The sequence below is a fragment of the Aegilops tauschii genome, chromosome 3 (assembly GCF_002575655.3).
Source record: "Aegilops tauschii subsp. strangulata cultivar AL8/78 chromosome 3, Aet v6.0, whole genome shotgun sequence".
Lineage (NCBI taxonomy): Eukaryota > Viridiplantae > Streptophyta > Magnoliopsida > Poales > Poaceae > Aegilops > Aegilops tauschii.
In genome coordinates this window covers 57,518,745-57,542,463 of record NC_053037.3, presented here as the reverse complement: position 1 = coordinate 57,542,463, position 23,719 = coordinate 57,518,745, and the positions used below count along the sequence as shown (strand labels likewise).

Below are 23,719 nucleotides of genomic sequence, written 5' to 3'. Positions count from 1 at the left end.
GGAAGAGACTGCTGCCAGTGGGAGAGCATCACCTGTGACATACTGACAAGGCTAAAATAGAAATCTCAATATTCTTCTTCCTTCAGTCTCCAAATCAGCTATAATTAATATGTGTAGTATTTCCTAATGTTGGCTGGGTCAACTTATATCCCCTAAAACACAGACTCCATATCCAGTAATCTAATCAACTCCAGCCCTTATCTTATAGAACAAAGAGTAAACCTGCCATTTTTCAGAACATGTACATTCCCAAGGTATTTCTCTGAAGTAAAACAGAAACATCAGTAACCTTTTCTAATGTTGGCTCAACTTATATACCCCGTAAAACTCAGACTATATTTCAGGTAATATAATCAACTCCAGCTCTTGAGGAGAGCTTCCTTATGAAATAAGCAATATGTAGCTATCCTGTTGTAAATTCTTGCCACAGGAGACACGCTACAGCACCTGCAGTACACTGACTACATTAAGTACCGTAGCTTGCAACGGGCCTACGGGGAACTGGACCTTGTCTCATGAGAGGTAGCAATTTGTTCTTTGAAATTTGAATTAGCGAGCAACCAGTCGTGTGCACATCAAAGGCGTTGCGGTGTTGCACAGGAAATAACATTGGCCACATAATGACACTGCACAACATAAACGAGCGAAATGTACTATTGGGATTTCTACATCTACCCTGTACTATTATATATTGCCCCAAGCACCAGCTTGAAGTTATAATCAGATAAGCAGTAGAAAGATGAGCTCCAGGCGCCCACGGCTTCACGACACCCTGCTACTCCTTGCATGCTACTGCTCCACCAACATTGCTGCCAATGGCACCAATGGAACCACAGTCCAGTGCCTCCCTAATCAGGCTTCATCTCTACTCCAGCTGAAGCACTCCTTCCACAACCCCAACCTTTCATCATGGCAACATGGCTCAGACTGTTGCCACTGGGAGGGCATCGGGTGTGATAGGGCCAGGTCAGGTGATCACTTTGGACCTCAGTAATCGTAACCTGCGGAGCACCAGTGGTCTCAGCCTAGCACTATTCAACCTCACCTCTCTCACAAATCTCAGCCTCTCTGGTAATGACTTTGGCCTGACCAGTCTTCCTAGTTTTGGGTTTGAGCGGCTGACCGAGCTCCTCAGTCTCAATTTTTCTAATACGAGGTTGTTTGGTCAGATACCCATTGGAATTGGTCACCTCCAAATTTTGCGTACACTTGATCTTTACTCTCATATTGACTGGCCTGGTTATGCACACAATGATCTATATCTCCGAGATCCAAGTTTTCAGACATTCGTATCAAATTTTTGCAATCTAAGAAATCTCTATCTTGATAATGTGCAAATCGTAAACGGTGGATCAACTTGGTCCATTGCTTTAGCAGACTCTGTTCCTCTACTACAGAATCTTGGTTCATTGCTTTAGCATTGGATGGTTCTATTCATCCTTCAATTTTCCCAACTCCGGTTTCTAGCAACGATGGACCTTGGGCTAAATGGAATTTCTGGCAAGGTTCCTGGGTTCTTTGCAGAATTCCCTTTCTTAAGAGACCTTACCCTCCGGGCTAATGATTTTGAAGGGCAATTTCCCACAAATATCTTCCTGCTAAAATATCTGAAACATCTTGACCTGTCCTATAACCCCAGCCTTTATGTGCAACTACCAGATTTCCCACCAAGAAATGGTTTGCAATCACTAAATCTACTGGAGACAAACATTTTTGGTGGCATACCAGATTCTTTTGTCCATCTCAACTCCTTGAAATTCTTGGGCCTTAGCAACATAGGATCTCACAAGCAGCCCATTACCTCCATAGCTAACCTTACGTCCCTAAATGGATTGTGGCTCTCTGGATCAGGAATAGAGAAGCCAATGCTCTCTTGGGTTGGAAGATTTGAGAATCTGATTTACTTGTCGCTGCATGACTATAATTTCTCTGGTCCAATTCCTTGGTGGATCAGAAATTGTACAAACTTGATGAGCTTATGGCTCAGACAGTGCAGTTTATCTGGGGCAATACCCACGTGGATTGGGAACTTGGCCAAGCTTTCAGATTTGAACTTATCATACAATCGGTTGAGTGGTAAGACCCCCCCTCTCTTCCCTTGGCACATCACATCATTATTACGTTATTTTGGGAAGTATTTGCTGCTCTTTGATTACTGTTCTCTATCTGCATGCAGGAAATGTCCCAAAGGCTTTGTTCACTCTTCCGTCGTTGCAAGAACTACTACTATCATCAAATGAACTTTGTGGAAGTTTAGAAGACATTCCAAACCCAATATCTTCCTTACTGTACTCCATCGAGCTAAGAGATAACAACTTTGCAGGTCATATACCCAAATCTTTCTTCGATCTTACAAGACTTCAAGTTCTCTTGCTGGACTCGAATTACTTTGAAGGCACAGTAGAACTTGGCATTATTTGGAAGCTGAATGCACTAGATTTTTTGATGCTCTCCGATAATATTCTATCAGTCATAGATGTTGAAGATGGTTATCCATTGCCTTACCTCCCTCACATCAGATATCTAGGATTAGCATATTGCAACCTTACAATAATTCCAGGCACATTGAGGTATACAAATCAGTTGTCTTACTTGGACCTTTCAAATAACAAAATACATGGAGTCATACCAAGCTGGATATGGGTGAACTGGAAGGAAAGTATGTTCGAACTAAATCTCTCAAACAACATGTTCACTAGCTTGGAAAACTCTCCATCTCTTGTTCAAATGGACAATTTAAAAATGCTTGATCTTAGTTCCAACAAGCTGCATGGCACCGTACCTATACCAGTTACAACTACGTCGTCTAGTGCTTTGTTAGATTGGTCAGACAACAGCTTCTCTTCTATTATACCTGACTTTGGTAGGTACCTTCCCAACAATACCATCCATCTTGATTTGTCTAGGAATAAATTATATGGTAACATTCCAGGGTCTATTTGTACCCAAAAGCAACTTAAGATCCTGGACTTATCATACAACAACTTTAGCGGCATGATGCCAGCGTGTCTAATAGAAGGTAGCAGTTTAGGTATGTTGAAATTGAGAGATAATCATTTGCATGGGATACTACCTGAAAATATTGGAGATGGATGTATGCTTCAGACAATTGATTTGAACAACAACCAAATTGAAGGGAAGATACCAAGATCATTATGTAACTGCAGAAACTTAGAGGTCCTTGACATTGGTAGCAATCAAATTCTTGATACTTTTCCATCTTGGTTGGGTGAGATGTCTAATCTACGAATTCTCTTCTTGAGATCAAATCAATTATATGGTTCAATAGGAGGCCTTGCTGAAAGTGATGCGAGTAGTAAGGACTTCTCGGCTTTGCAGATTATTGATTTGGCCTCAAATAACTTTTCTGGGAGCTTGAGTTCAAAATGGTTTGACATGCTACAAAGAATGACAGAAAACTCTAGTGACAAGGGTAACGCTCTGGCCTTTGATTCAAGATTTCCTGGGGAGTACTACCAAGAGAGACTCACATTCAAAGGGATTGATCTTACATTTACCAAGATCCTGACCACTTTCAAGATGCTTGATTTCTCAAACAACGCATTTGATGGTCCCATCCCAGACTCAGTTGGGAATCTTATTGCTCTACATGGCCTAAACATGTCACATAATGCCTTCACTGTGTTAGAAGGGATAGAGGGGGATTGGTGGAATTGTTTTATGTATTGCTTGAGCCTCATGGGCATATATATAGGAGTACATGATCTACTCGGAGTACAAGGCAAGCCAGGATATTTCCTAGTCTAACCTATGTTTCCTAATACAATCACGTTACTCAACATCCCCCCGCAGTCACAACGGTAGCGACGCAGACGGTGAGACTGGAGAAGAATGCGAAGGCAAGCCGACGGACACCCCCCCACAGTCGTAACGGTCGACGCATAGCGGAGTCGTGGCTGGAGTGGAAACCAACGAGGTTGCTCAAGCAGGCGGTAGCCCTTTGTGCCGTTTGTCGATGTAGCCAAGAGCGTGGGTGGTGGAGCCGTGGTCGAGGTAGCCGTGCGAAGAATGCCGTGGTCGATGTCGAGTCAGGGTGCGCCGACCAGGCTTGCCAGGCCCGGTGTCGAGGAAGTCGCCGTGGAACCGCGGGCGCAAGAGGGCGCCGAGTTGGTCATGGGCGCAGTGGTGACGAGGTAGTGGTGCGCCGGAAGGATGATGGTGTTGACGACGCGTCGCAGCGGGTTTGCCAAGGCCGGGGACACATCGTGGACGAAGGCATGCACCGGTGTTGCCAGCACCGGGCATGCGTAGACGGACGAAGATGAAGTTGACGAAGCGCCGACCAGGCTTGCCGGGCCGGGGACACGTCGTGGATGAAGGCACGCATCGGTGTTGCCAGCACCGGGCATGCGTAGACGAGGGACCTGCACGAGCTGTACACCATGTCGGAGAAGTCGGAGGGGCCAGCAGAGAAGAACTCGACGACGATTGCGGCGTCCATCGGCGCGGGGCCGATGTCACCAACGGTGGTCGGAGTAGACGAAGTGGTCGGGGTAGATGACGGCGACACTGGCGACGGGCTGGTGCTTGGATGAAGACCGAAGGGGGTGGACGGGCGGCGGCGGCGGCTAGGTTAGGTGTGCGGCGGCGGTGCTCGAAGTAGGCGAAGAACCCTGACAGCGTGACAAAGACCGGCGCGGACGGTGGCGTTCCCGCGCCAAGGGAGACGGCGCGGCACATACCACGGGAGGTCGACGCGCGGTGACGGCGGAGTGCATCGCGGGCCGCGGCGCTACGGCCCGAAGGGGCGACGTAGCGGCGGCAGGAGGGTCGGGGCGACGGCGGGAAGACCTCGGGGCGGCGGCGGGGACCGCGGGCCGCAGCGCGACAACCCGAAGGGGCGGCGCGGCGGAGGAGTGCGGGTCGGTGCAACCACGGGGACGGCCTCGGGACGGCTGCGTGGACCACGTGCCACGCTCGCTACGGCCTGACGGGGCGATGCAGCGGCGACGCGAGGGTCGGTGCGGCCACGGGGACGACCAGGAGCGGACGGCCTCGGGGCGGCGGTGACCGCGGGCCGCGGCACTACGGTCCGTAGGGGCGACGCAGCGGTGACGCGGGTCGGTGCAGCCGGGAGAAGAACCACGGGGTGGCGGCGCTGCGGCCTGACGGGGCGACGCAGCGGCAGCCCGTTGCTCGATCGGTGGAGGGACGCGCTGAACTCGGGGACGATCTTCACGGGACCTACGGAGGCGCGCGCAACCGACGGGCCAGGTCGGTCGCACGGCGTAGATGAGGCGGATCGCGGTGGCGGGCGTGTGATCAATCCGATCGCGCGCGAGGTCGGGACGCTGCTCAGTGGAGACGGGGTGGCGGCGGAGTCCGAGATGAAGTCGGCGACGGCGGGCGGCAGGGCGGCTATGATTGGCCGCCGCATGGCGCGAGGCCACCGGGTCGGGTGACGTAGGAGTCCCGATCGGAGCAGGGCGATGATGGCCGGCGTAGATCGACGGGAGGGCTGGCGCATGAATGGCTGCGGCGAAGGGCCGCCGCATTACGTGAAGCCGCCGGGTCGGAGCAACCGGCGGGCAGACGCGCGGACGACGCGCAAGGCCGCCGGGTCGGGGCAATCGGCGGGCAGACGCGCGGACGACGCGCGAGGCCACCGGGTCGGTGAAGAAGCCGGCCGATCGCGCCGGGGTTGGAGTAGAGGCGTACAGGTTCGACGGCAGCGGTGGGCGACGCAACCGATCAAGATTAGATCAGAAACCCAAAAAGAAACCGCCGATCAAGATGACCAGCGGGAGTGAAAACCCCCGGAGCAAGGGCTCGGGGAAAAGACTCTCTAGAGCATCCGGTCAACACGACCGGCGGACAAACCCTAGGTACGGGCGGCGCGGCCCCGGCGGCGGTCATGGAGGCCGACCGCCCCAGGGGCGGCGCGCGGGTGCGCAAGCGGCAGCGGCTAGGGTTTGGAACCTGGAAACTGATACCATGTTAGAAGGGATAGAGGGGGATTGGTGGAATTGTTTTATGTATTGCTTGAGCCTCGTGGGCATATATATAGGAGTACATGATCTACTCGGAGTACAAGGCAAGCCATAATATTTCCTAGTCTAACCTATGTTTCCTAATACAATCACGTTACTCAACACACTGGAAGAATCCCATCAAAGCTTGGTGACTTGGCACAACTTGAGTCACTGGACCTCTCCCAGAACAAGCTCTCAAGGGTGATTCCACGGGATCTAACCAGCCTAACATATCTCGCGGTGCTGAATCTCTCCTACAACAATTTGGCCGGAATGATACCAGAAGGGCAGCAGTTCTCGTCATTTACCAACAGTTCATTCCAAGGCAATGAAGGATTGTGTGGAAGGCCACTTTCCAAGCAGTGCAACACTTCAGGTGCGGGAACCCCGAGCTCATCGGTGTCTTCACAAGAAAGTGTTGGGACCATAGTGTTGTTTGTGTTTGTGGGATCCGGGTTCGGAGTTGGCTTTGCGGTGGCAGTTGTGTTGTCAGTGGTTTGGCAGGCCAAACGTTGGAACTGCAATTGTTTCCCCGTTCCACCAGTGACGATGTGAAGGAAATATGCCCTAGAGGCAATAATAAAGTATTATTTATTTCCTTATTTCATGATAAATGTTTATTATTCATGCTAGAATTGTATTAACCGGAAACTTAGTAGATGTGTGAATACATAGACAAAACAAAATGTCACTAGTATGCCTCCACTTGACTAACTCGTTGAATCAAAGATGGTTAAGTTTCCTAGCCATAGACATGAGCTGTCATTTGATTAACGGGATCACATCATTAGAGAATGATGTGATTGACTTGACCCATTCTGTTAGCTTAGCACTTGATCGTTTAGTATGTTGCTATTGCTTTCTTCATGACTTATACATGTTCCTATGACTATGAGATTATGCAACTCCCGTTTACCGGAGGAACACTTTGTGTGCTACCAAACGTCACAACGTAACTGGGTGATTATAAAGGTGCTCTACAGGTGTCTCCGAAGGTACTTGTTGAGTTGGCGTATTTCGAGATTACGATTTGTCACTCCGATTGTCAGATAGGTATGTCTGGGCCCTCTCGGTAATGCACATCACTATAAGCCTTGCAAGCAATGTGATTAATGAGTTAATTGCGGGATGATGTATTACGGAACGGGTAAAGAGACTTGCCGGTAATGAGATTGAGCTAGGTATTGAGATACCGATGATCGAATCTCGGGCAAGTAACATACCGATGACAAAGGGAACAACGTATGTTGTTAAGCGGTTTGACCGATAAAGATCTTCGTAGAATATGTGGGAGCCAATATGAGCATCCAGGTTCCGCTATTGGTTATTGACCGGAGACATGTCTCGGTCATGTCTACATAGTTCTCGAACCCGTAGGGTCCGCACGCTTAACGTTCGTTGACGATTTATATTATGAGTTATGTGTTTTGATGTACCGAAGGTAGTTCGGAGTCCCAGATGAGATCGGGGACATGACGAGGAGTCTCGACATGGTCGAGACGTAAAGATCGATATATTGGACGACTATATTCGGACATCGAAAAGGTTCCGAGTGATTCGGGAATTATTCGGAGTACCGGAGAGTTACGGGAATTCGCCGGGGAGTATATGGGCCTTATTGGGCTTTAAGGGAGAGAGAGAGAGAGGCAGGCCGCACGCCCCCCCAAGGCCTAGTCCGAATTGGACTAGGGGGAGGGGCGGCGCCCCCTCCTTCCTTCTCTTCTCTCTTCCCTTTCCTTGTCTCCTACTCCTACTACTTGGAAGGGGGGAATCCTACTCCCGGTGGGAGTAGGACTCCTCCAGGGCGCGCCATAGGAGGGCCGGCCCTCCCCCCTCCTCCACTCCTTTATATACGGGGGAGGGGGGCACCCCACAGACACACAAGTTGATCTGTTGATCTCTCCCAGCTGTGTGCGGTGCCCCCCTCCACCATATTCCACCTCGGTCATATCGTAGCGGTGCTTAGGCGAAGCCCTGCGTCGGTAGCATCATCAACACCGTCATCACGCCGTCGTGCTGACGGAACTCTCCCGCAAAGCTCTGCTGGATCGGAGTTCGTGGGACGTCATCGAGCTGAATGTGTGCTGAATTCGGAGGTGCTGTACGTTCGGTACTTGGATCGGTCGGATCGTGAAGACGTACGACTACATCAACCGCGTTGTGCTAACGCTTCCGCTTTTGGTCTACGAGGGTACGTGGACAACACTCTCCCCTCTCGTTGCTATGCATCACCATGATCTTGCGTGTGCGTAGGAAAATTTTGAAATTACTACGTTCCCCAACACGATGATATGACTCGGGGTGTGTCAGTGTGTTTGTGTATCATGTATTCATATGAGCTTGTACGAACCTACTTGTATAAGGTTAATGCACCTTTTCTTCTTTTCATATATGAATTGTAAAGTAAAATAACATAATCATAGTATGAGCTTGTACGAACCTGCTTCTTAAGGTTAATCAAGGCAGAGTCTGTGGTAGACCTTGATCCCCAGCAGCTCTTTTGCGGCCAGAGTTTGGTCAACCCAGGACACCTGAAAAGATAATAAACGAGTCCAATTAGACTTACAGTTCCTAGTGTCAATTCTGTATTTCACGCGCCATTTTTTGCGAAAACTAAATGAGAAATGTGTGTATTTTGTCGCCCAGGCACATTCCATCGAACACCTGGAGCGCGGCGACCAACCCCATGGCGTCCCCGTGACCAGAGTGAAAAATGACCCAGTGTATAGCAGGTAGCAACTTGGGCGGCATCCCTGCTCCGGCTTGCCGCGTTTCCTGGGTCTCATCTCTCCGGCGAGTGATGATGCTCCGACTTGGTGCATGAGCTGCAGCCGCCTGTGGACGCCGGCGCTGCAGCGGGACGAGCGCGTGGGAAAGAGAGCAGCGTGCACCCTCTCTCTTTTCTTTTTCCTTTTGCTTTTTTGAGATTTAGCGCGCACCCTCTCGCTCCCCCGCGTGCGAAATTGGACTGACCAAGATGCGGGGCGGCGCTCCCTTGTTTTTTTCCGTTTCTTTTCTATTTCTGTTTTTGTTTTTTGCTTCTTTAAAAAAGTTTGGGATTTAAAAAAGAATTTCGAAAAAATTCACAAATGCAAAAACTTGTTCACGATTCATAAATTCTAAATGAACATTTTTTGAATTTTGTGACAATTTGTTGTATTTTGATGAACAAATTTGAATTTCCAATGATCTTTTTTGTATTATGATGTACGAAATTTAAATTTAATGAGAATATTTTTAATTTTATGAACATTTTTTGATATGATGAACATCTTTAGAAATTCATGCATATTTTTAATATGATGAACAAATTTTGAATTTTAAAAAATGTTCCCAGATTTTCAGAAAATGTTCATGAATTTGAAAACAAAAAAGGAAAAAGGAAAAAAGGAAAATGAAAAAAGAAAAGGAGGAAAACCCAAAATAAAAACGAGAAAAATAAAAACCAGTTTGGGAAGGTTCTGAACATTCCCAAAATCCGAAATGACTTTGTCGTGTCAGTAGTAGTACCTGATGGCGGCCTTCCTCGTCCAAGGTGAGTCACGAGTATCCCTAATTCTGAATGCTAAATGCTACTCCTCCGTCCCAAAAAAGGTGTTGTTGATTTAGTACAACTTTGTGCTAATTTTATATTAAATTAGCGATGCTTATTTTGGAAACGGGGGGTATCGATTTCATTGGGGTAATAGGCACAGTATGTGATGGTTTTTGGATTTTAGCTAGATAATTTGAGATTTTTTTGCTGTAACCAAGAATTTATATACGTGTGCTTGGTATCTCGAACCTTTATGTTTTACCTTGAATATTACCGAAAAAATATAACAACAAAAAATTAACCAAAATGTTTTTTCCTTTTTTTCCACAAAGATGTAAACCAACCCAACGGCTTGACAGCGCATGGCCACTGCCGAGTGTATGTACCACAACCACAAAAGAAATTCCACTGAATAGGCCGTCGGACACGGACGCGGATTTTTGAGACATGCAGCCACGCGATGCCGTTATCCGGTCCGTCCGTGAGCGCATCGTGATTGCTAATTAATATAGCCCCATGTGCAATACTTTGCCCGGTAATTGCATACGAAAGGCAATACGCCCGCTATACCCCGCGCGAGTGGGCCACACTGAATTTGTGTTAGTACGAGGCTTGTCTGTTAGCGAATTAATCGGCCCAGGCTTCGGGGGTGGCATAACTGCTGTTGACATTGGAGTGCATCATCATTTATGAGTTATGACGCCCCCTCCCCCGTTCGTGGATGTCTACTGTACATCTTCCCCAGAAGAACAGAAGGGGAAAGAGAACCTGGCTTCCGTAGAAACGGAGAACGTCAGGTTAGCCCATCAAAACTTTATTTTTATCCGTCGTTTCTCCTGTGTTTTTGGTACGAATGAACGAGACATCCTCTAATAATCTTTCCGCTGTCTGTCCTCCATAGCATAGCATGTCGACATTTTTTGGAGGCAAGTACTGATGTAAGACGAGACGGTTGACACTGGATTATTCGGCTGCAGGGGGGCTGGGTGTATTGGTGCGCAGTGCCGTCTTAACTTTTAGGCATTTAAACGAATGTCAGCCGACGGCTCGTGAATTATTTCCGTTGGGTTGGTCGGGTGGGCCACCCCGAATTTATGACATCTCTACATTTGTTTCGTCATTAGGGGTTGACTAAATATGTCCGGGTCAATTACAGCTTGCTGCATGCACACAACGGGTCCAGATAATTATTGATAGACAAGCTTGCAACCTGTGCGAGAAAGCATAACGACCTAGTGGGTACATGCAGTGCATGCGCATAGAGCGCACAAAAAAACATATGAAATACTACGGCAGTACCTACGCAGAGGGAAAAAAACTTCAGAGTTTGTGGAGGAAAATCATGGCCATGGCAGGTACATGCAGATCCAGTGCTTAGAGCACTAAAAAATACATATGAGAAACTACGGCAGAGGTGATTAGAGCATGTGGAGGAAGATCATGACCATGACGGGTACATGCAGTGCTTAGAGCACAAAAAGAAGTACATATGAGAAACTACAGCAGAGGGGATAAACTTCAGAGTGCAGCCAGCCGTTCGCACTTGTAAAAATGCCTTTCTGGATTTTCTTCCGTTCTTGAGACAAACCAGAGCACGTAGCCGGAGTTGCATTTGGGGCAACGGATGAGAGGAAGTGGAGGCATCTTGTTGGCCATGTGATGCAATGGAGGTGGTGTTGAACTACTCTGGGACATGGACGAACACATGCTTTGGAGCTCCAGTGACACTCAGAGGAATGGAGAAGGAGAACGGAAGAGGATGGCCAGCAGAAGCAAGCAACCAGGTCATTGAAGAAGACTGTGAGGTGCGTGGTGCAGCTAGCCGTTGTGGCTGAGGTGTAATCAACCCACGTCTCGCTCCCGCGTGCAGCCAGCCGTTGGCACTTCTGTGTAATTAAAGCGCCCATCGTTTCAATGCGTCAGGCTGCCTTGTGGTTCATTTAGTGCGGAAGACAGAGGCAATACAAGAGCTATACCACTTGCTGTACGGTGGCCAGAAAACGTTATACAACATCGATGTATTGAGCAGCACAAATCGCGTGGGAACAAGCGGTGATGATACCGAACCTCGCATGGCTGCATGTCCACACGTGATTTATCGGTCGGACACCGCACAAGAACCAAAAATTGATGTTACTAAAAAAAAAGAACCAAAAATTGATATGCCGAATCCGTTAGGACAGCAACACGAACGTAGTCGGCAATCTACGGTGATCGGTTGCGCTCGCAGCCTCAGAAGTGTAAATATTGCTGTATTCTCCATCGCCTCCTTCTGTGGTGAAGGAAAATCTGTAGAATAATTTGTTTGGAACAGCGATGTTTGCTGTGCACAGGGATGTAAACCAAACCGATGCTTCAGAGGTTGGGCACAGCCGCTACCGAGTGTACTTCAAAAGAAATGCAGTCAAACACGGCACAGCGACAATGCCTGATTTGCTGAATCGTTCTATGAAAGCAACACAAACGATTTACAGCCTTAGAAATGTAAATACAATCTCCATCACCTTCTTCTGTGGTGATGAAAAATCTGTACAATACAGTTTTTAAACACAAACTGGCATGCTGTACCATAGTACACCACTGAGATAGCATCAAGCCAGTAGCGAAATGACTCCAGCTAAACAGTAGCACCTCCACGAGCAGAGTCAATTGCACAAAACCATCACTTTAAAGGCTAGGTTTGCAGAAAACACTACGCCACACTTTTGTTGCAAAAAACACCACGTCTTTTGTAATCGTATTGCAAAAACCACTGATCGGCGGCTTTGTCTCGGTTAAGCGCACTTATGACAGACGGGGCCCGCCAGTCAGGCTGACGTGGAACCGCTTAACACCTCCCAGATAACGGCGAGAGTTGGTAACGTTGTGAGCATGTGTGGAGCCATGTCGGGCCACCTGTCATTGAAAGAAAAAAGACAAAAAAATGTCTGCCTTTTTTTTTTGCTTGCCTTGCCTTATCTTCAGCATACTGAAACAGAGCTGAGTTGCAGCCATAGCCGTTCCTTGGGAGGTGCACCTGCTTCGACACTATCGAGCTCCGCATGCCGCCGCCGGTGCCCTCGAGAGCATCAGGAGGCAGAGCGCGGCGTCCTCCTGCTCCTCATGGAATGCGCTCAACATCGGCGGTCGCCGCGCGGGGACCGGCGCCGCCACGCGCATCGAACTGCGCCTCCGCCTAGGCGGCGTGGCCATCACAGCCACCGGCGGCCGCCTCCATCTCGTCGTGGGCCTCCGGCAGCTCCTCGCCGAGCGAGATGTGGGAGCGCATGTGCCCGCCGAGCGAGCGGCCGCACAAGAAGCCCTTTCCCGCACACCTTGCACTTGTGGTGGTGCATCCCGCTTCCCGCAGCAAGCTCCCCCATGGCGTCCATGATCGATTGAGCGACCAAAAGCAGTGATTCGGTTGGATCGATCAAGAGGAGAGTGGGGAGGGGCTGCCTGGGGGAGGATCTAAGGCGGCGGGCGCGACCATTGGGGATCTGGGGGAGAGCTGAAGGAGTAGAGGGGAGGCAGGCTCGTCCCGCTTTGTCAACTGGCTGGCTCGACCTTCAAGCGGTCTCTGCCTCGGCGGGGGCGGGGCGAGCTTCGCACGGCAACGGGTACAGCGGCCTATGCCCCAGCCGGGGGCGGGACGGGCGACGAGCATCTGCCCTGATCGAGACCCGATGGTGAAGATGAAGCTTTATTTTTCTTTTTCTTTCAATGACAGGTGGACCCCACATGGCTCCACACATGATCACACGTTACCTACTGTCGCTGTTAGCTCCGAGGTGTTAAGCGGTGCCATGTCAGCCTGACTGGTGGGCTCCGTCTGTCATAAGTGCGCTTAACCGAGACAAAGCCGCCGATCAGTGGTTTTTGCAAAACGATTATAGAAGACGTGGTGTTTTTTGCAACAAAAGTGTAGCGTAGTATTTTCTGCAAACCTAGCCTTCAAAGTGGTGGTTTTGTGCAATTTACTCCCACGAGCAGCAGCTACTGCGTGGCCTCCTTCACCACGACCAGCAGCTTCGCTGGCCTGCTTCTGCTGCGCCTCCAGACCTGCTTTGCCGCACGCGACCAGCGAGTTCACGTGCGGCCTCTGCTTCACTGGAGTAAACTGAAACATACAGTACCTCATGAGACCAATTATCTTGCAGAACATATTCCCTCGGAGTTTCTTTGAAGACTAAATTGAAACAGAAACCTTTAATATTCTTCTTCCTTTAGTCCCCAAATCAGCTGTCCTAATGTTCGCTGTCTCAACTCATATCCCCTAAAACTCAGGCTCCATATCCAGTAATCTAATCGACTCCAATTTTGATCTTACAAAGCAAAAAGTAACCTGCAAATTTTCAGAAAACGTACACTTCCAAGGTATTTCTCTGAGTACAACAGAAGCATTAAATTCTCCATTTAGTCTTCAAATCAGCTATAACTAATATTCCCTCTGTAACTTAATATATGACCTTTTTTACACTATGTCAGTGTCAAAAAAACGTCTTAAATTAAGTTACGGAGGGAGTATGTGTAGCCTTTCCTAAAGTTGACTAGCTGTAGATTCTTGCCACTGGAGACACGCCGCGACACTACAGTAGCTTGCAACGGGCTTACATGCAAGTAGAGACCTTGACTCATGAAAGGTAACAAACCGTTCCGTAACCTTTGAATTATTCAGCAACCAGTCGTGTACACATCAAAGGCACTGCCGTATTGCATAGGAAATAACATCGGCCACATGATGGCTCTACACATGCTTTCATCTTGGACTAACAACGGTGGCATTTAACATAAACTTGTACTGCTAGGAACGAGCAAAATGCACTGCTGAAAATTCCTACTTGTATGGTTCTACCCTGTAGTATATATTGCCTCTGAGAACTAGCTTGAAGTTGTAAAATATGACAAGCAAGCAGTAGAAAGATGAGCTCCAGTCACCCACAGCTTCACCTCATCCTGCTACTACTCGCATACTACTGCTCCATCCACACCACTGCCAACGGCGGCAATGGAACCACAACCCAGTGCCTCCCTGACCATTCTTCGTCTCTGCTCCAGCTGAAGCATTCCTTCCACAACCCCAACCTCCCGTCGTGGCAGCATGGCACAGACTGTTGCCACTGGGAGGGTGTTGGCTGCGACAGGGCCTCTGGCAGGTGATCACTTTGGACCTCGGTGATCGTAACCTGCGGAGCACCAGTGGTCTCAGCCCAGCAATATTCAACCTCACCTCCCTCACAAACCTCAGCCTCGCTGGTAATGACTTTGGCCACACCAGCCTTCCTAATTTCGGCTTTGAGCGGCTGATCGAGCTCCTCAGTCTCAATTTGTCTGATACGAGGTTGGCTGGTCAGATACCCATTGGAATTGCTCACCTCAAGAATTTGCATACACTTGATCTTTCCTCTCATTATGATTGGTTAGTTTTTCCACACAATGCTCTATATCTCCAAGACCCAAGTTTTCCGACATTTGTGTCAAATTTTAGCAATCTGAGAGATATCTGATAACGTGCAAATCTTAAACCGTGGCTCAACTTGGTCCGCTGCTTTAGCAGACTCTATTCCTCTACTACAGAATCTTGGTTTGTCTGGGTGTGAACTGGGTGGTAGTTCTATAAATCATTCATTCTCCCGACTTCGTTTTCTAGCAACGATCAACCTCGACGGAAATGGATTTTCTGGCAATGTTCCTGGGTTCTTTGCAGAATTCTCTTTCTTACGAGACCTTAACCTCGGGGATAATAATTTTTTAGGACAATTTCCCAAAAATATTTTCCAGCTAGAAAATCTGAGAGATATTGACGTGTCTTACAATCCCAGTCTTTCCGTGCAACTACCAGATTTCCCACCAGGAAATAGCTTGGAATTGTTAAATCTACTGGAGACAAACTTTTTGGGTGCCATACCAGACTCTTTTGTCCATCTCAAGTCCTTGAAATTCTTGGGCCTTAGCAACATAGGATCTCCCAAGCATCCCACTATCCATAGCTAACCTTACATCCCTGAATAAACTGTGGCTCTCTGGATCAGGTATAGAGAAGCCAATGCTATCTTGGATTGGTGGATTTAAGAATCTACAAGTCTTGAGGCTGGATGATTATGGTTTCTCTCGGCCAGTTCCCTGGTGGATCAGAAATTGTACAAATTTGATGAGATTACAGCTCATGGATTGCAGTTTATCTGGGGCAATACCCTCATGGATTGGAAACTTGACCAAGCGTCACATTTGCAAATGGCAAATAATAGGTTGGGCGGTAAGAAAAAAAACCTCTCATTTCTATCACATCATTATTACGTTAGTTTTGGGGTTATTTAGCTTCCTTTGATTACCGTTCTCTATCTTCATACAGGCAAAATCCCAAAGGCTTTGTTTGCTCTTCCGTCATTGGAAACACTAGTACTAGCATACAATGAACTTTGTGGAACTCTAGAAGACATTCCGGACCCCTTATCTTCCTTCATGTACGGCATCGACCTAAGAAGTAACAACTTTGCAGGTCATATACCCAAATCTTTCTTTGATCTTACAAGACTTCAAGTTCTCTGGCTTGACTCGAATCACTTCGAAGGCACAATAGAACTTAACCTTGTTTGGAAGCTGAAGGCACTGTATTCCTTGAGGCTCTCCGATAATATGTTATCAGTAATAGGTGTTGACGATGGCTATCCATTCCCTTACCTTGGTAACATCAGAATACTAGGACTAGCATCTTGCAACCTTACGAAAATTCCAGTTGCATTGAGGTACGCAAATGGATTGTATTTCTTGGACCTCTCAAACAACAGAATAGATGGAGTCATACCAAGTTGGATATGGGTGAATTGGAAGGATACTATGTTCTACCTGGACCTCTCAAACAATACCTTCACTAGCCTTGAGAACTCCCCTTCTATTATTCATATGCACAATTTAGAGACTCTCGATCTTAATTCCAACAAACTGCATGGCAGTGTACCTATACCACTCATAGCTAAGTACAAGGCTTTCTTAGATTACTGAAGAAATAGCTTCTCTTCTATTATACCTGACTTTGGTAGGTACCTTCCCTACAAGACCAACTACCTTGATTTGTCAAGGAATAAACTAAGTGGTCACATACCAAGGTCTATTTGTACCCAACAAGATCTTGAGATACTGGACTTATCATACAACAATTTCAGCGGTGTGGTGCCATCCTGTCTAATGCAAGGTAGCAATAGCTTGAGTACATTGAAATTGAGAGAGAATCATTTCCATGGGATGCTGCCTGAAAATATTGGAGAAGGATGTATGCTTCAGACAATAGATTTGAACAACAATCTAATTGAAGGGAAAATACCCAGATCACTATCAAATTGCCAAGGCCTAGAGCTCCTTGATGTTGGTAACAATCAAATTATCGGTTCTTTTCCATCTTGGTTGGGTGTTCTTCCACATCTTCGAGTTCTTGTCTTGAGATTCAACCAACTAAACGGCACCATAAGGGATTTTAAAGGCGATCATACAATCAACAACTACTTTGCAAATTTGCAAATACTTGATTTGGCCTCCAACAACTTCTCTGGAAACCTACCAGAAGGATGGTTTAATGAACTGAAAGCAATGATGGAAAATGTCAGTGATGGGGGAGAAGTTCTAGGACATGAGACATATTCAGGTGCACGATTTTATCAAGATACTGTTACCATAACATTCAAAGGGTTTGATCTTAGTTTCACCAAAATCCTAAGCACTTTCAATGCAATAGATTTCTCAAATAACTCATTTGATGGTCCTGTTCCGGAGTCAATTGGGAGGCTTGTTGCCCTGCGCGGACTTAACATGTCATACAACAACTTCATGGGACAAATTCCATTTCAGTACAGAAACTTGTCTCAGCTGGAAGCAATGGATCTCTCTTGGAACCAGATAACAGGGGAAATACCACAGGAGTTAACCTCACTTACTTCTCTTGAATGGTTGAATCTTTCGTACAACAACTTGTATGGAAGAATCCCGCAAGGAAACCAGTTCTCAACATTTTCAGACAGTTCATTTGAAGGTAATGCAGGCCTCTGTGGAGTTCCACTCTCCAAACACTGTGACAATCAAAGTTCAATTTCTCCAACTGGAGTGGCTCCTCCGGAATCTGAGGGTTTGTGGCAGGACAAACTCGGCGTTATCCTTTTGTTCGCATTTGTTGGCTTGGGATTTGGAGTCGGCTTTGCATTGTCATTCTTGTTGCGACTGTATTGCCGCATGGAAGGATGGATCTGCAAGCAAGCATGAATCCATATGTAATAATAGAGCACTTTTACTATGTACTGTATTCAATTTTCTTCCTGAAAAAACATATGCTGTGTGCATATGGGTTGTACATTTTTTGAGGATGCATATGGGTTGTACTTGTTAGATGAGACAGCTTAAATAAGCCACTTTTCTGTGGCAGAAGTTACTTACCTGCTTCCTTTCGTTGCATTGGATTGCCAGCACTGATCAACCTTATGGTATATAGAATTATTACACATAATACGCAGTGTGTTAATTCTTTTCCTGAAAATAAGATATGCCGAATGTTTATGTGCTACACTTGTCAGATAGGAGTATATGATGAATCCATTTTCTTTGGAGATGGTATTTATCTGGTTTGTTTCACACACGATGCTCAAATATGTCAGCTAGTGCCATCAACTAAACAAATGAAACGGCCGGTTGTTTTAGCGACTTGAACTCTGACTCTGAGGTTTTCTCTACCTGAAGAGATACCCGGGCTAAAACAGAAACACAGTTAGCGTCGGCAATACAGCTAACAAGCTGACTGCAGCAATCTGAACCAAAATTATCGGTAGAACGAGCATTCATATTGAAATTCCACAAGCCAGAAAGGTTCATATATGTAAAATGGTTCAGAACTAAATGCAACATGAAACCTAATGCGGATTAATGATATTGTTTCGGCAAGGTTATACCCCTGTAATATCTTTTTTTATCAGAGATGAACATGAATATCTATTGGCGACTTAGGGTGCGTTTGGTTCCTTGGCAAAAATCGTTTTTGCCTTGCTAGGCTAGGCTTACCGTTTGGTAGCGCAAATATATCCTAGCTTTTGGGGGCAGCTAGCCTCGCTCGGCCAGAAAATCCTCGCTCCGCGGGGAGAGCCGATTTGGCTCGCCCTCGACGGCAAAGCCGGAACGCGCGAAGAATTCTACGCGGAACTCTCCGGATGGATAAGTCCGTCTGCAACAAATCCCTAAACCTACGTTCTCCACTCCGACCTCCTCCTCCACTTTCCCCTCTGATTTTTCCTCATCCCAACGAAATCCTCCGAAGCTGCAGAGATAAATCGAGCGAGTTGGCCCAAGTTGCCCTCCACGATTAGCCGCATCAGATTTGACAGGGAAAGCTTACATCCGCCTTGCACAAGTCTGCGTCCGCCCCCATCCGCCTTGCTCAGGTCTGTGTCCGCCTCATCTCTTGATTTCTCCTGTGTATGCGTGTGCACTTTTCTTGGCAATAGATCAGCTGGTTCAGGAATTGATTAGTACTAGAAGCAACAAATCGTAAATACTATCTTTCTATACTCCCCGTGGTCTTATCCAAGGCTGGATTCTTGTTGGGTGACCTGGCTTTGGGGTTAGATTGGAACGGCTAAGGTGATAGCAAACTGTAGTATAATGCCACTGTGGCGTTGGGGTTGGGAAGGATACTGTTGTTGGCAGGTACCCAGCTCTTGATTTTTATTCCAAACCAGACTCCAATTGAGTAGCTTATAGAAGTGCATGACATGAATTGATTTTACTGAAACATGTATGATGCATCTGCATCTGAATCCTTAATTTGGTCTGTACTGAATATGCATACAGAGCAATCTACTTAGCAGGCATCTGAACTGATTCATTAGTTCTGCATATGTATTTTCTAAAAGAACAGAGCTTCCTCTTTTTTTTGTCTTGTGCCTGCATCTTAGTTTCATTTATATCAACAAAGATTTGTCTACGGTAGTCCTAGACTGTGTATAATCACACACGTGACCAATCCGAATGAGAATTTATTCAAAATAATTGATGACATGGAAGAATACCCTCTCTTCGTCCGACTTGCACTACAGACATCTTTGGCCACCAATGAACAAGTGGCATCCATGTTGAAAGGGAGGCCGATGACTGCTATTCAAGAGTTTGTGCGGCGCTGGGTCGGTGATAACTTTCCTGAACACGTTCATGTTGCTCCCGACGTGTGATTCATTTTGCTGTAAATTTTTAGGATTATTTTGTATGTCTTCCAGAGTCATCTCCTAGAGAAATAATGTCCATGCCTCATGCTTGCATGTAATGATGTCATTCAGTTTTTCATTCCTGGAAAATAAGCTTGTTACTCAGATTTTGTTTTTATCAGTCAGTGTGTTCGCAAAGTGTGTTAAATTTATAATCATAAAGTTGCGTTGAATTTTTGCATGACTATTTACAACTTGATCTGCCTGTAGTCATTTATCTGTTTCACTGATTTTTTTCAACGATATTGTACTGTTGATGCATTTGTTATAAGCTAGATGTATTTGGATCAATGTTTACGAGTCAAATAGTCGTTGAGTCGTTCCAAGGTTGAGACTCATAGACTAATCGTGACTAGTCTAGACTAGTGCGAGACTAGTCTACATAACTGCTAATACCTAGTAGTAGTATGTAGTATTACACTATATAAGTATACAAGTACAGTATACAATACAAATGAATGCACGGCTTTGAACTTGGTTTGAGTTAGTCTTCATGTACAAATGCATCTCTTTCCTGATTTCATCAGTTGCTTTCAGACACATTAACACCACTGTGTAACCAGAAGAGACGTTTTTGCCACGCAAAACACACTGGATTGACAATTTGTCCTGCAGATCAGGCCAAAAGGCATACTTCCATGTTGGATCCTTGGTCCTAGTTGGCTTCCTCGCAGGATCCTTTGATGGATCATAATCCTCAGCGGCTTGAGCTGAAGTGGCTGCTGAGCATGCTGTCTGAGATATCTCTGGTGTTGTAGACATTGTAACTCTAGCTCTGCTCAAACCTAAGGATGTTGAATGGAAACAAGCAAACTTAAACCAGGAACCAACAGTAGAGGAACCAGCCCAGGAACAAGCAATAGAGGAACCATATATGATGATAAGAGAAGGGAGAAATTACTTGCAAAGCGAGGATCCAGGAGCAGATGAACCAGTCCAGGAACCAGCAGAGATAGGGCTGGATCTGGACAGCAGAACCAGTGAAGAGGGAGAGCTCCAGAGGAGTGGGCAGTTCTCTCTGGAGCGAAACTGAAACCTAGCCACAAAATTTCCCTCCGACAGGCTCGCAGACCAAGCGCCTCTGTTATCCCCTCCAATTTTAAGTCACTCACCTCTAAAGAAAAGTTTGAGTCATTCGACTTAATGTACACGACTAGTCCAGACTAGTCTCTCGACCGCTCGACTCATCGAATTAGTCTGCATGAGATTTGCAGTCGACACCACAGGTGCGACTCATAGACTAGTCCATCGACTAGTCTCGACTAGTCCTTCAACTCGTAATCAGTGATTTGGATACTGTGAAGATGAGCTACTTTGCCCGCAGCACAACCAAACGACTAGCTGCTGGCCCTTGCCAGCAACGGCATTGAACCAAACGTGCAGCTAAGGCAAAGGTAGCCCATCCGAGCTAAGCTAGCTAGGCTAGCTCAGCTAGTGGGCAAGCTGGGCAATACAACCAAACGCACCCTTAATAACGGCATGATTGCATGTGTACATTATAATTAGTAAGAATTCTTTTTCTTCACCAACTTTATCCCCTCAACTCATGCATCACTAATACACGCTATATTTTGGGAGTATGATGAAAGAGTTCGATTTTGGTGCTCAACAGCCCATGCTCTATAATGAGACAGGTACCGGTGTTAATACATAAATCTGTCAGTTACTACCAATAATCCTTGCACGAACAGGTGCCATTTTTAAACAAATGGAAACGTGTTCAATCTCTAACAATAATTTCTCTAATACCATATATGTACATTGTAATTAGCAAGATTTTTTTTCTTCACCAACTTTATCGCCTCGACTCATGCATCACTGATGTATCATGAAAAAGATTTTTTTTGTGATCAACAGCCCATGCTCTATATTGAGACCAAGTACCACTGTTAATTGACAAATTTGTTAGTTACTACCAATAGTCCTTGCACGAACAGGTGCCATCTTTGAACAAATGGAAACGTGTTCGATCTCTAACAACAATTTCTCTCCCATATACTTTGGATATAAGTTTGGTGACATGATGGCAATCTTGGCAGACTCTGAGGTTCTTGACAATCCGAATGGGTATATTATCATTTGTACTTATCAAAGCAAATGCGATTGCCAGCTTCTCACTGTGGCGGCTGAGTGCACCTTCCATCTCTTCTTCTTCAATGTCAAGCAAAACTTCTTTCTTATCAGGCACGTAACCTTCCTCTAGCCTTATCCTACTATCTATCTCATACCACTTTGTCAAAATATCTTTTATGCGAGGATGAGACAGATCTCCAACAATGAACTGGTGGATAACTCCTTTAATCTCCACATTGCTACATCCAGGTGTCTTCTCAACTCCCTTCTCACGCATTAGGTCCCGAATTTCCCTCGCAGAAGCATGCCTACCAGAGGCAGAATATATGTTACCTAAAAGTACATAAGCACCACTTTTGTCTGGCTCCAATTCGATCCAGTGCTTTATAGCATACTCAGCCAACTCCACATTCTTGTGGAACCTACAACCAGCCATTAGAGCTCCCCAGATTAAGGCATCTGGTTTCATGGGCATTTTCTCAACCATGTCTCTGGCCTCACTCAGCAAGCCATTCCGTGCCAGGAGGTCTACCATGCATCCATAATGCTCAATCTTTGGTTTAATACCATAGTTGCTCACCATGGAGTTGAAAAGCTCCCGACCCTTGTCAACCAACCCAGTGTGTGTGCAAGCACAGAGAGCACCAATGAAGGCAATGTCATCCGGCTTCACACCTGAGCTCTCCATCTGGGAGAAGAGTGTCAATGAGTCTGCGCCGCGGCCGTGCATAGCCAGGCCCTTTATCATAGTAGTCCAGGCCAGCACATTCTTGTCCTTCATTCCCTCAAACACCTCCATTCCAAGCTGCACCTCACCACATTTGGCATACATATCAACCAACGCAGTGCCCAGGAACACGGTGATCCTGATATTGTTTGCTTTGAGGTAACCATGCACCCACTTCCCCTGTTCCAGAGCCCCCAGCTGCGCGCACGCGGCAAGCACCCCGACGAGAACCGTGTCGTCCGGGCGGACACCTTGGGCCTGCATCTGAGAGAACACCCCCAGCGCCTCCCTCACGTCCCCGGCCTGCACGTACCCATTCACCATGGCGCTCCAGGACACAACATTCCTCTCAGGCATTTCGTCGAACAGGGAGCGGGCGTCGGCGACTCGCCCAGCCCTCGCGTGCGCGGTGATGAGCGTGTTGAACGTGGAGGCGTCGACGGCGGCCGAGGCGCGCAGCAGCAGGTGCGCGTCGGGCAGGCGGCCGAGCAGGCCCGCGTGGACGCGGATGAGCGCGTTGTTCACGAGGAGGAAACCCGTGAGGCCGAGCCTGACGGCGTGGGCGTGGACGGCGAGCGCGAGGCGGCGCGCGCCCGGGACGGCGGGGGAGAGGGCGAGCGACTTGAGGAGCGAGGGGAGGGTGTGCGGGGTGGGGAGGAGGCCCGCGCGGAGGAGGTGGGCGTAGAGCGGGAGCGCCGCCTGCGGCCTCCCGGAGCTGGCGAGCGCCCGGATGAGCGCGTCGTGGAGCTCCGCGCTGCGCCGGAGCAGGCCCGACGTGACCAGGGCCGCCTGGATCCGCGCGATCGGCCGCGCGTCCGCGCCGCCGCGGCACCGCGACAGCAGCTCCGCGTACCGCCGGACGGCCACCATCTCATCACGTAGTGGTGGCATGTTTTCCTCTAAAATGGCTCACTCGCAGGCAGCGCCACGCAATACGAAATATGAGAGGGGGAGAGAGATGGTTTGACCTGGTCTTCGCCGGTGAGCTCCTGCGGGCGGGACTTGAGGACGGGGCCGGGGCGGTCGCCGCTGCGCGGGTGGACGAACGCGACGAGGGGGTTCTCGGGGCCGTCGTCGTCGTCGGGCGCGAGGGCGAACCGGGGGTTGGCCGCGGCGCCGGCCCCGGGGGCCTTCCTCCGACGCGAAGGCCCCAAGAGTGACCTTTTTTACTACACTA

The 23,719-nt window shown here is 47.7% G+C and overlaps 2 protein-coding genes, 1 long non-coding RNA gene and 2 pseudogenes across 3 annotated transcripts; 3 read left to right on the top strand and 2 right to left on the bottom strand.

The window, feature by feature from the left end:
- The first annotated feature begins 716 nt into the window (after positions 1-716).
- LOC109738891 (uncharacterized) lies at positions 717-21,591 on the top strand. Its single transcript, XM_020297991.4, has 3 exons — positions 717-2,076; positions 2,177-4,083; positions 20,270-21,591. The coding sequence occupies exons 1-2, from the start codon at positions 1,425-1,427 to the stop codon at positions 3,766-3,768; spliced, it is 2,244 nt and encodes a 747-aa protein (XP_020153580.2). The 5' UTR covers positions 717-1,424; the 3' UTR covers positions 3,769-4,083; positions 20,270-21,591.
- Positions 740-1,418, top strand: LOC141042263 (receptor-like protein Cf-9 homolog; annotated as a pseudogene).
- LOC120976460 (uncharacterized) lies at positions 11,996-23,719 on the bottom strand. The gene is made up of 3 exons (XR_005771956.3): positions 23,511-23,719; positions 17,929-18,021; positions 11,996-17,741 (listed from the first exon to the last, which is right to left on the bottom strand). It is a non-coding gene; the product is annotated as an uncharacterized lncRNA (long non-coding RNA).
- Positions 14,431-17,444, top strand: LOC123497808 (receptor-like protein 6; annotated as a pseudogene).
- On the bottom strand, positions 21,422-23,516 carry LOC109738895 (pentatricopeptide repeat-containing protein At5g66520). The gene has a single exon (XM_020297995.4). It carries the CDS (start codon positions 23,431-23,433, stop codon positions 21,655-21,657), a length of 1,779 nt encoding a protein of 592 aa, XP_020153584.1. The 5' UTR covers positions 23,434-23,516; the 3' UTR covers positions 21,422-21,654.

What these genes read in the sequence shown, in the direction of transcription:
- LOC109738891 (XM_020297991.4), top strand. Translation starts at nt 1,425, where the DNA reads ATGGTTCTATTCATCCTTCAATTTTCCCAACTCCGGTTTCTAGCAACG. An exon ending in ATCATACAATCGGTTGAGTG is followed by an intron (nt 2,077 to 2,176) that starts GTAAGACCCCCC and finishes ATCTGCATGCAG; the next exon opens with GAAATGTCCCAAAGGCTTTG.
- LOC109738895 (XM_020297995.4), bottom strand. Translation starts at nt 23,433, where the DNA reads ATGCCACCACTACGTGATGAGATGGTGGCCGTCCGGCGGTACGCGGAG.